General features: G+C 45.1%; 1 protein-coding gene across 11 annotated transcripts in view; it reads left to right on the top strand.

The window, feature by feature from the left end:
• DOCK5 (dedicator of cytokinesis 5) overlaps positions 1–12,906 on the top strand; it is a 223,269-nt gene that overhangs the window by 85,172 nt on the left and 125,191 nt on the right. For 6 of the 11 annotated variants that reach the window (XM_047090919.1, XM_047090920.1, XM_047090928.1 and 3 more), the window contains exons 4-5: positions 2,034–2,089; positions 4,458–4,554. The exons of the other annotated variants lie outside the window; for them this stretch is intronic. In XM_047090919.1, the coding sequence (XP_046946875.1) occupies positions 2,034–2,089; positions 4,458–4,554 (153 nt within the window). The remainder of the gene's footprint in view (positions 1–2,033; positions 2,090–4,457; positions 4,555–12,906) is intronic. 11 annotated transcript variants of the gene reach the window in all.

Consider the following 12,906-nt stretch of genomic DNA (forward strand, 5'->3'; position numbering starts at 1 on the left):
AGAGAGAGAGAGAGAGAGAGAAAGTGGGGAGGGAAAGAAAGGGAGAGAAGGAATCCCAAGAAGGCTCCGAGCTCTCAGCGAGGAGCCCAATGCGGGGCTCAAGCTCATGAACCGTGAGATCATAACTTGAGCTGAAATCAAGAGTCGGACGCTTAGCTGACTGAGCCGCATAGGGACCCCATCCTGCCTTTCTGTGTATCAGATGGGCATAGGAAAAGTTCTACAAGGCTCAGATTTACCAGAGCAATTACATGGCCGTAGGTGGGCATATGCTCTCATGGAAGGAGGATGCCTACAGAGAACAGAGTGGTAATGCAACGAAACAAATATTCTGTTAACAGGAAAACCGTCAGGTCTGTAAATTTAGCATAAGTCATCTGCTGGTAGTCTGCTTAGATGTTACAAAATAAGTCACTGTTTTTATTTCACATGCTTCTGACTTTGATTTGGACTTCTCCCAGTTGTTAGGAGGAGACCAGTCATCAGATTACGAACGCCCAAAAATTTTAGCTGGTCCGTTATCCTCCTTGATGAGAAAAATCTGCTGTGAGGATATTCCTTGGGATTAGCAGTGTTACATCGCATTTTAACCTACAAATATGGCTCCACGTAACTATTGCTTTAAGTGATTCATCACTTACTAACTTCCCACTTCCCGTTTTTGTTTGTTTTTAACCATTTGATCGGTTTCCCAACATGACTTTGAGTCCTTCCTCTGTAATGAAAGAGGTCAGCGTCCCCTTGCTCCTGTGTGTGTTCTGGGGCTGCTCAGTAACAGACTGGCGTGGTACTTCCTTACTTAGACACCCTATGGTGGGGAAGGTAATGTACTTGTTTTGGGGTTCTTCCTGCCTGGCAGGAAAGGATGGCCATTTTGCCTTTGACTCAAGCAGTGGCAGGATCTCTCCTGCCATCACCACTTGTGGGAACAGCTCCATCTCACATTTTCTTGCTGTTTCCTGTTTTGTTGACAAAGGGCTAAAATGGAGAAAGAAGAGTATTATTCAGGCAAACATAGCACACGAAACCGGACACCACACTGACCCCAGTGGTCGGTCACTGAATGCATTAAGGATCGCTGGGTACATACACGTCTTTGACCCGGTCCCCCAGGTAGGAGGATATTCCTCTCCCACCTTTGCGGTCAGCCACTCCCGACACAGAACGTCTACAGGGTCGCACTGACCTTTGCAGGTGCTGGGCTGGGAGCAGTTGGGCCAGTGGTGCCCATTAAATGAGCTCTTTTCCGACTTCTACTGGTCTGGCGTGCACACTGCCCTTAAAACAAAGAGCAGCAATGCCTTTTCCAGATGGCAGTTTCTCCATTTCTTGATGAATGTATCACCCAGTTAAACAATAGAAGCCGTTGGCATTTAGCAAAACTCAGATCCATGACCTGCTTTCTGGTGGTTAGATCTGATCTTCGCTTCTTCAGTTTCTACTGATTGGTTTCCAGTCTTTCTCTTGGGTCCGTCTGGGCCTTGGTTCTCCCATGGGCAATGTCACAATAGCGATGGAGAATCGCCTCTTAGGAATATAGAATGGAGAGCCATTTGAGACTGGATAATTAGAACTAATTGATTTGGGGCACATTTGGTTTAAGTAAAAGTGCTGACAGGGATTGTTTTAGAAAATCACTGTAATTTTATGGGCCACTAAGTACATAGCCCTCCATGTCACTAATTATGTGAAACCATTTAAAGGGAAGCATTTCATGGTACGATCTGGAGGGTTGTAGGATCTCACTGTGAAAGTCCTTGACATTACTGCGGCCCTGAGCTGACCCGGACATGTTTGCCTGTCCACTGGGGAAGCATCTCTCCTAGGCTCTGGGAACCCAGCTCTTAATTTCTGTCTTTTCAGCCATGCTTTCGTTTAGGTGCCAGTCAGGATGGTTGGCCTCCCGCAAGCCTGGCCGCAAACTCTAGCCACTGTCCAGGCATCCTGTTTCTTCCTCATTCATTCCTGATGCCCTCTGTGCTCTTTACGCTGAGATTCGTATAGCCGCATAACCAAAGTTCTTCTCTCTGTAGGGGATTTTCCCTGAAACGTATATCCATTTGAAGGAGGCAACCGTGGAAGACCGAGGGTAAGTTCCAATTCCAGGAATGCTCCTAGAAGTTGGTGAAGATGTCAAATTATCATTAAAGAGTTTCTTTTGCGCAGGATTTCTCTCTTCTCATATGAGAGGGAAGTGAATAAAAACCTTTTCCTGACGTGGTTCTTTCTGTTACAATTGTCCCTCCCTGGCATCCTTCCCTAGAATCCTAAAGACGGGCAATGAATGAATGAAGGGCCCTTACCTTCCTTTTGTGCTGTCCGCTCACTGAGTGTTTGCGTGCTCATGTGTGCACATACGTGAAGCTTTGGCACTCTTTTGCGGGTAAGATCTGAGAGCCCCCAGTTTGTCACCCTTGGGACAGAGATGGGCAAGCTGCATCCCTACAGTAACCAGCACTAAAGCTTAGACAAGTCAGGTAGCCTCACTGCACCTTGGACTTTTCCAGTGCAGATTGGGGGCGATAAATCTGGCCCTACGTTGGTTGAGCTTAATGAAAAATTATGAAACAATGTGTCTGAACGTGGCCTGCAGATAATATCCATCAAGTTTTGGATGTTCTTATTTTTCATCCACCCTGCCGTGTGTCCTGGAAAGTACTTCCTCTGTGGCCACTAAGAGGAGTAAGACGCTCGGCCTGAAGTGGAAGAGAGAGACACGGTGTGGTTGGTGAGCCCAGGGGCCGGAGAGTTAAGGAGGGAAGGAGAGCCTGGCATCCCAGGGCTCATAGAGAGTGGAACGGATCAGAGTCACGCAGGCTCAAGGCATCAAAGGACAGTCTCGGTCGTCAGTTCTGCATCCGTGTTTTATAGACGAGAGGTGGAGACATGCCCCAGTTCACACGGCTACTTTTCAGTAGCAGAACCAGGGCTGAAAACCAGGCATCCTGCCCTTCCGGAGAAGCTTCCTTCTAGTGGGCCATCCCTGGGGAAGCCTCCATTGTCACGCTGGCGAAAGGGCACGCAGGGAGGCATGATCCCATTAACTAGGGCTGACAGGTAAAAATGCAGGGTGCCCAGGTGAAAATCAGATAACAGCAAGTACTTGTTTACAGTAAATATGACCCAGGTATTTCACGAGTCATACTTGTACTAAAAAAATTATTTTAGATTATATTATACATATTATATATATTATATATGTTGTATATACAATTATATAATATATGATATTATATGATATAATCATATATATGATATATATTATATAATTGTATATACAATTATATACAATAATTGTATATACGTATACACATATACATATACAATAATTGTATATACGTATACACATATACATATACAATTATTGTATATACGTATACACATATACATATACACATATACACATATATCACATATAATACATATATTATATATGATATAATTGTATATACAACATATATAATATAATATATGGTATATTATATAATATAACATGATATATAATATATTAATATTAATAAATATCAATATATAATAATATAGCAAACATAAATATAATATATACTATAGGTGACATATTTATTATAATTATATATAATATATATTACATAATTTATATATAGTAAATATTATAATTTTAATTATATAATTATATGTTTTATATATTATGTCATATATATTACATATGTAATATAATGCAGATTATAGATTATGGATTATTTTAATCTGTCTGAAATCCAAATTTAACCGGGCGTCTTGTAGTCTTAATTAAGTCTGGCAATCCTACCACTATTTGCCATTTGTTCGCTTGCCCTTACTCTCCTTTTCTCCTTTTGCTCATCATAAAAATAGCAGAGGATTGATGTGAATAGATATCGGGCCCGCTTTGTTGTAAGTCTCCTGTGAGCGAGTGAGGAGTTTGGTTTGTATGCGTTTTCAGTGCAGCGAGGCAGCAGATAAGAATCCTGAGCATCACTTCATAAGAGAGCACTGCCTCGGTCCCTAGCAGCAGGTCCTGGTTGAGGTTACAAGCCCCACGACCCCTGTGCCATGAACACTTCACCCTCTCTCCCTAATGAAACGGTTGCTTGGCAGAACGAGCTAAAATACTGGCTTTGGGGCTTCCATCCCTTGGAATCACCGAAGCCAGCAGTGGCTGATAACCATTGCTCCTGTAACGATCCGAAATGGGGCAGTCCAGGCTGGGCCATGGGTCCATCTCATTGCAGAAATGATTCCTTTTGAGAGCTGTAGCGCTAAGGTCCTTCTCTTTCCTTCAGATGCCTAGGGGTAATAAAGTCTTCCAAACAAATTTCCCCACAACGGGTGAGTTTGGTCTTGTCTCCAGCCTAACCAGCCCCACTCCCGTCTTTGACCTGTGGGGAATATGACCTCTGTCAAGAAAAGGAGGGATGACCGACCCAGAGTAACACGAGCCTCTGTCTGGTTCTCTTTAGGCAGCACGAGACCGTGATCCCTGGTGAGCTCCCACTGGTGCAGGAGCTCACGTCGACCCTGCGAGAATGGGCTGTCATCTGGCGCAAGCTCTATGTGGTGAGCTTTCCCCGGGTCTTGAAGCTGGTGGCGTTATTTTCTGGTCCTGTCTGTTCTGCTGCAAGGTGTCAGCAACATATGAGCTCTCTGCATGGAGTAGGGTGCAACCATTGTTGTGTTCCATTGTATGGAACCCCCCGTACCTCAGCCAGAAACCAGAGGATGGGGGACACACTGATGGAGTCCATAAAAAGAGAGTGAGGGAGTGAGAGCATGAGTTGGGGAGAAGGGCAGAGAGGAGGAGAAAGATAGACGGACAGAGAGAGAGGGAGAGAGAAAATCTCAAGCAGGCTCCGCACTGAGAGTGGAGGGCTCTATCCCATGACCCTGGAATCATGACCTGAGCCAAATCAAGACTTAGGCTCAACCGACCAAGCCCCCCAAGTGCCCTGTCTTTTTTATTATAGCCATGCTAGTGTGTGTAAAGTGTATCTAACTTTGGTTTTGATTTGGTGGCTGATGACCGTGAGCATCTTTTCATGTGCCTTTTGGTCATTTGGATATCTTCTTTGTAGGAATGTTCGTTCACGTATTTTACCCATCTTAAAATTGTGCTATTTGCCTTTTTATGATTGACTTGTAAGGACATTTTGTCTCTTGTCAGAGATATGATTTGAAAACTCACTCTGTGGGTTGTTTTTTCCCTTTCTTCATGGTACTCTTCGACGCACGAAACTTGTTAATTTTGAAGAAGTCTGATTTTCCTATTTTTTGGTTCTGTTGTTTGTGCTTTTGGTAGCCTAAGAACCATAGGGTGTTATAAATACAGGATCTTGTTGTCTGCTTCTTTTCCCAAAATTAATGCCTTTTATTTCTTTTTCTTGGTCTTTTGCACTGTCTGGAACCTCTCCTACAATGCTGAATAAAATTGGTGAGAGAAAAAGAAAAAGGTCCGTATAATGGACCATACGGTGGTTGATAACCATCATATTCTCATTGTCCTGGGGTAGGGTCATTGATGACACGAGATGGTGGAAGGAACAGTGGAAACGCTCTTAGCCTTTTGATGTGTAGCCCAGTGAATAGGAATTTGTCAGTGTTTCACCGCCCAGCCACGTGAGGACTCCCGTAAGGGTGGCACACGGCAGCCAGCGTACCTTACCGACCCCCCGCAAGTTAAGACCGCAAGTCACGGTCTTAAGTCTTCTCTTTGAGGCCAACTCGAAGGACTATTTCTCTCGACAGTGGTTTGACCTCATAGTGCTAGTAAGATACACTAGTGCAATGGGAAATTACACAGGAACCAGCCCATTGTCTCCACGATAAACCATAATCACAAGTTGTGTGTAGGTTTGCAATCAGGACGAGGTAGATGTGACCTTTAATATTATCGGGCTGAGAACACCCGGGGGCAGCTGTCTTGCAAGAGGCCAGGAATGCTCAAAGTCCCCGGGCAGCAAGTTTGCATCTGTGTCCCACACCAGGAAGCTCTTTCCTTGACATCGGAATGCACAAATATCCTTTGCTGACGTTCCCTCTTTCTTGGAGACCCGGAGGTAAGTGAGCGTCACTAGGTCCTGCCTCCATTAGTATCTTTCCCGGCTGACCGGGAATTCTCACGGTGAAAGCTTATTCTCTCATTCGATGCATGCATGAGTGCAGTGAGGGAGGAGACTGGACCCGATGTCCTGGAAGCCATTCTCTTTCCTTTATGTGACTTTGTTTATTTAGGGTTTTGTTCAGTCATGTGTTGACTCTTCATTTGAACTCTCAAAAGCCGATCTTAATAACTTATGGAGAACACCTCCCTGTAGACCCTTAATATTAAAAACAGTAATCAGAAGCTCATTCTAGCATAACTTCTAAGAGTTAATGTATGATTCCATTTCCATCCTGGGCTGGTGTTACCCATGATGGATCACAGCAGCAGAAATCACCAACCCCTTCTGTGGACAAGCACAGGATTTTTCTCTGCCTGCCCATCTTTCAAGGCCTAGTTCAAGTTCGTTCTTCCTTATCGTGTGGCTTCTAACCACACCAATCCATAACGTTTCCTTTTGGACCGCTGGAGCACTTACTGAAGCCATCATCCGGCCCTTAGGGCATACTGCATTGTAATGCCGGTGATCTTTTGATCTCTTTATGTGTAATTGAGGGGTGAGCTACCTGTAGGTTCTTAAATCAGGAACTCCGGGAGGACAGACCTGCCCTTTTAAGCCCATTGGCCGACATCAATCATTCGATATGTCTGTTGAAAGCACTCTCTGGTTCTGGTTAATTGATCAGTTAGTGTTGGATGCGCAACAAGTTTGATAGATGAGAATTGCATATACACGGGTTACTGCCTTAATGCATTCCTTCTGGAAATTGGTGCGTGGTGACACGTACCGGATAATTCGTACTGGGAAATGAGATCTTTAACGTCGTAATGTCAGAGAGTGGAGAATATGGACGCGGTCGACTTTCTTGTTGAGACACAACGATTGTGCTTCATTATCTGTGTCTTCCACATGTTTACAGGTGATTGTTGATTGTTGGTAGAAATGATAAATAAGTGAAGTAGGGAGGAAGAAGTCTGATTCGTGTATTTGGGCTTCCAGAAACCCGTACTGCTTAAATGGTGGTAAGCCCAGGGCGAAGATTTCCTATGAGGGCGTTTCACTATTTAATAGCAGAAAGAAAGAGAGAGAGAGAGGGGAGAAAGAAAGAGAGAAAGAAAAAAGAAGGAAGGAGGGAGGGAAGGAAGGAAGGCAGGCAAAGAAAATAACTTCTGTCTTCTCTCAGAGGACAAGATTAACTTTTCCTCTCTTAATATTGACAGCTAATAAAGTAATCATTTTGCTAATTGTGAATATTTAAACATGTCTTATAGCTGCTATAGGTGACTAAAACACATTCATTGTGGGAATCTTAATCAATTGATAGGGCTCAGCAATGTGCTTCTGCTTTTGATCCTTGCTTATTCATTAAAATATAATCCACTTAGGGGTGCCTGGGTAGCTCAGTCGGCTAAGCATCTGACTCTTGATTTCAGCTCAGGTTATGATCTCATGGTTAGTGAGTTCGAGCCCTACATCGGGCTCTGCATTGACAGTGTGGGGCCTGCTTGGAATTCTCTCTCCTTTTCTCTTTCTCTCTCTCTCTCAAGATAAATAAACTTAAAAAAAAAAAAGTTAAAAAAAAATAAGCCACTTAAAATGGGTTCATTATTAATCATGACTTTCTTTTCTTCCTGTTCCTTCCTAAAATATTGACAGTTCGCTTCAGGCAGAATTTCTGAATTCCTTTCTTAAAAATTTGTGCATCAAAGTAGCAAACCTCAAATATTACGCTTTACTGGGAAAAAAGGTAAAAGGACCCCAAATCTGTAGTTTTCACCCCTCCCCATCCCACCCATAGTTTTATCAGTGTTTTTGATTTTTCTGATTCTGTAAAGTCTTTCAATTTGTGTAAGGATAAATATGGATTTTACTAATCCACGTCAATACTTCTATTTTTCTTGTGCATTTCCTCCTTCAGACTTTGAGACCGGGTGTTCTGTTTGATATCTGTAAAGATACTTGTGGACTCTTACAACGTGCATATTTCTCTACAGCACATTTACTGGTTCTCTCCTTCTCAGTCTGTGCTCATGAGAAATTTATGGAGTAGACCCAGAGTCTTGTATGAGGGGAAGGTGCCATCCACTAACCAGTGTAAGCCCAGCCACGTAGACACAGGTAATTATTCTAGACAGGGAAGACATTTGGATAGCTGTGATTTATTTTTAGCAGTCACACTGTACCCTTGTGAAATAACCATAAATATGTTTTAAAGGTTTCGTTGAAGAGAGGGGAACCCACTCGTCCAAAGCACAGAGAAAAAAACGATGACAACCCACATGTGCCTTCTTTTCCTCTTTGTTAATATTAGCGCCAGTCTTTGCCATTTAATTGTCTTTCCTGGTGATGGCGGTTTTATGCTTTGGGGAGAAAGCGGGCTGTGGGAGACAAACCCTGGGCTAGAAATCGGGAAGCTTGGCCCTGCACTGCCTAGCTCTTAGGCAAGTCACTTGACGTCTCCAAGCGTCATCTGGATTCTGCCCCTCTGTGAAAGTGACATAAAATCTGCCTTGCTGACTCCATGGAGTTGTGAGAGCATGAAAAGAGATGGCAGCTGTGAAATCATGGGGCAGACTGAACATCCGGGACTTTGCAGATATCATTCTCGCTGCTGTCCTAGCTTGAAATAGTAGCCTCTCTGGACGTCCTCCCTCTGGGCAGCCTTGACTTGGCATCCCTCTGACCCAACTCAGAGTCTCTGAAGCTCCCTTGTGTGTGCCCCCTGAGCCCCCTCTCCATCCAAGGCCACTTCCTTTGCCTTGTGTTATCATCTTAGGCGGGGCGGCCTTGAGCACTCAGTAACCAGGCTGTTCCTCACTGCAGATAGTGAGCCTCTTTCGTGTAGACTCAAGTCTGGGAGGCATGGATCACTCCAGAAATGCAAAGGGAAGCATGCCAACGCAGAGTGCAAATTCCCCACAGTTTCTGGCTTTGTCTACGCCGCTGTTTCTCCCCTGGAGCCTGTCTAGTGGGTGTGTTTTCAGTGGTGAGTCAGGAAAGGGGGAAACATTGTGAATGAGGAGGTGGCCGCCTAGTGAAATGGCAAGATGGTGGACGCTGGGGTCAGATAGGTGACCAGTTCTTACGTTCTGGTTTGCACCCTTACTTGGTATGTACTTTTATATTCAGGAAAAAAACAAAAACAAAAACAAAACCAAAAAGCAGCAGACCCAGTAATTGTTACCACAAACAAACAAACTGAAACAGCAAGAACTCAGATCCTGAAGGCAGGGATTTGGGTCCAGGGTATGCCACTAAGCTGATTCTGCAGGCTGAGACAAGTCCTTTGACCCCTAGGTTTTATTTTTCTTACCTAAAATGGTAATTACATATTACATACCCCTTGCACGCTTGCTGTAAGGATTCAGTAGGATAATCTGCATAAAACTCCCAGGACACCGCCTGGCACTTTGTCATCAAAATGTGACAGCCCCCAACTATCCCCTTGCAGCACTGCTTCTGTGGAATGCTGCCCCCAAGTCGTTTCAGGGTGCTCTCCAACTTGGGGCTGATGGGTGGGCTCCCTTCCAGCTCTGTGCGAATTTAAACCCCCTCGGTCAGTGGTTTCACACGTATTCTGTCCATTCTTCTCTGCTGCATCTCAGAATCATTCGTTCTCCCCAGCCTGGGAAAGTACATCCAGTGAGCTGAACTTCTTTCCTTTCTAGCAACACATCTTCCACTCGAGTTCCTCCAGCCGCAAGGGCGGACGCCTGCGCATTGATTTAAACATCACGGGACTATGGTAATACCCAGGTGTCCCTTTTTCAGTAACAACCCAGCAACACTTCTTGAATCCGTGTGGATCTACACCCCACGTTCTAATGCATTTTCTCAACCAATAATCAGGACTTGAAAACTGACAGGTTAGGGTGTATTTGTGGGGACAGATGGATGGAAATGTTCGAAAGAGGTACTGTCCTGGAAATTCGGAGATATTTGGTGATGGTGAACATACTCTAGAACTTCTCCCCTCCCGAGATTTAGCTACGTGCTACTCCCCAGCTTCCGGTTGGAGAAATGGTTCAGTGAGTGTTGGTCAGCCGGCCTGATTGGCCCATACAATTTTGGGAGGCTGAACCTAACCCTTCTTCCCCACAGAAAAGAAATAGGAGACAAGCCTGGTGGTGGGTAGAAGGTGGTTAATGCGTGATGTAGAATCACGTGAACGTAATTGCTAAAATGTAGCTCATAGAAGGGACTGATCTCTCGTTTAAAATTCGCCAGTGCGATAAAACCTTGAGCTGGTCTGTATGTAGTTCTGCAAAAATCTGGCGCGGAGCAAGTGCCCAGAGCTGAGGTGGGCGCGGGGAACTTGCCAGACACAATGGATCGCCTTTCTTCCCATCGTTGCATATCCACGCAGATTAAAGCTACTCAAGTCTAATCTTTCTGAACTGGTGGTTATTACTGGCTGCCGGGGCACATGCTCTGAAGTGTAATTAAGCTCGGTCCCATGATTGGAGGCCAGCGTCTGATTGCTTATTACCAAGGACAGAAAATTCCCATAGAAAACTGTGTCTCGTTTTCAGGACATTTCATCTGCAAGCCCTGCTGGGGCGTGGCTCTCGTGGGAGACAAGATGGGACGTGGCAGTGACTGGGGCCGGGCAGGGGGCGAGCTTTGGGTGTTTTCCCGGGTTTGTTTTACTCTGTCTGGGTCGCCTGCCTTTCAGGATTTCTCGCGCTACTTCCTGCGGCACAAGATTGCCTTCCTGGAACCTGGTCTTGAAAAATGAAGCCTTTGCTAGTCAGGCAGAGCCTTTTTCTGGGAAAGAGAAGAGGCCTCGCTAGCGTGGAGAGAAAGAGTATCCGGGGCCCCGTGGGTTCCCGTTCGCCCAGAGAGCAGAGTCCGTGCAGCATGAGGACGCCCAGGAGCCAAGAGGCCACTCCAGACCCCAGGAGTTATAGACACTGGGCAAAGCCAGGAGAGTCACGGCAGAGAGATCTACCCGGGTGGAATTCGATAGAGCGTGTGAGCCCATCAGGAGTGAGATGGTCAGAGTCGGATACGGTCAATCAGGAAGTTGCTTAGAAGAGTAATTAAGTTTAACATCTCGGCCATAGACTCACAGACGCTCATCCCCGGGAATGGATCCCAGACCCAGTCCCTTTGTTTTACAGATGGGCGTGTATCTCAGAGGGAGTGATTTGCTGAAAGTCATTTCGCGAGCCAGTGACAGAATTAGAAGTCGTGACCAAGTCCCCATACTTTCTGTCCAGCGCTTTGGTCTCGGAATCAAAATGGGCACAGAAGGGGAAAGGCTGTTGGACAGAGGAGCTATTCCTTTGCTGATGGAGAGGTGGAGGACCAGAGAAAAGTCTTTGTCTTCTGCATTCTTTGGGAAAGTGACCAGAAGCCAGGTTTTCTGACACCCAGGGAGGTGGCGTCACTGTCTCATTGGCCCCTAGGATTTCTAAAATACTCAATGGGGGGCTTCTCTATCCCTGCCACTATTGAAGGCAAAGCTGTTTTTTCTTGCGACTTTGTTTTTATCTCTAGAAATTCTTAGAGAAAGAGCATGCGCGAGAAAACCATTCATAATAGAAATGTAAAAAGTGAGACCTTCGAGATCTCGAAGCGAAAAAGAGGGAGACCTTCTAAGCAAGGGCAGGAATGCCTATATTGTCTGGTCGGAGACTATTTCGAGTTCTCTATTTCACGCAGCTGCACCTGAAATTGAAATCAGAGTGTTGTTTTACATCTGAGCTGTCAAAATTCATTCTTGAGTCACTCCCGTCCCAGGATTGTGCTGAGTTTTGCAGAGAGGATCAGAGAGATTGTTAAATAAATTCCCTGCTCTCTTAAATTATGTGACAGCGGCGGCTAATGCAAAAAAGGCTGGGGTGCCTGGGTGGCTCACTTAATCGTCCGACTTCAGCTCAGGTCATGATCTCACGCCTCACGAGTTCGAGCCCCACGTCCGGCTCTGTGCTGACAGCCTGGAGCCTGCTTTGGATCTTGTGTCTCTCCCTGTCTGTCTCTGCCCCTCCCCTGCTTGTGCTCTGTCTCTCTGTCTCTCAAAAATAAGTAAACATTAAAATATTAAAAAAAAAAAGGTTGGGATTAATGATAACAGAGAAGGTACTCTGCAACAGGCAGGCTTGGGCAGTGTAGGATTTAGGAAAGAAGACAGGAAGAGGTGTGTGAAGGCAGAACAGGTGGAGACTTGGGTCGTTGGCTCAGGGGCTTGTGGGGAGGGTTCGGTTTTCTCCTCACCTGCCCTCACGGGCTTCCCAGGAACCCATAAAGTGTCAGGGTCCAGCTGTTGCCCAGAGCATCCTACTTAGAACAATTTCAGAAATTCACGTCCGTAAAGTAAATGGGGAAGTGGCTTCCTTTGGTGTGTTCCAGCTTGTCTATTCAGAATTAATTGGGCACAGTGAATCACAGAAGAATGGCTGTCTTCATCCTTCTTTTGGGGGGTGGGGGAACTTGGCAAAGAAGGCTGATATGGACAGGCAATAATTAAATCGCCCCGGATAGTGTCTGATATCATTGAGACCAAGAACTTGTGAGCATGTGCCACAAAGCACTGTCTCTCTCTCAGAAGGGATCCCCTGAGTCTGAGCCCTTTATTTTTTTATCATAATACGAGAAATAATATCTTCATTAGAATTTTTTAAAACCCACCAAAACAGCTAAGTAAGAGTAGACAAATAGGTTGCAAGAAAGAAAAAAAGAAAAAAAAGATCCCTTTCTTGCCCAGCAGCTTTGAAAGGCAAAATTTTACAGCCTCAATTTCTCATTCCTTTTGTGAAGTTGAAAGACAAGGGGATGGCAATATTTTATATAGAATTACGTGGGGAAA

The sequence above is a fragment of the Lynx rufus genome, unplaced genomic scaffold (genome assembly GCF_022079265.1).
Source record: "Lynx rufus isolate CCGP_SWC_20201006 ecotype Redwood Valley unplaced genomic scaffold, mLynRuf1.p SCAF_3, whole genome shotgun sequence".
NCBI classification, from domain to species: Eukaryota; Metazoa; Chordata; class Mammalia; order Carnivora; family Felidae; genus Lynx; species Lynx rufus.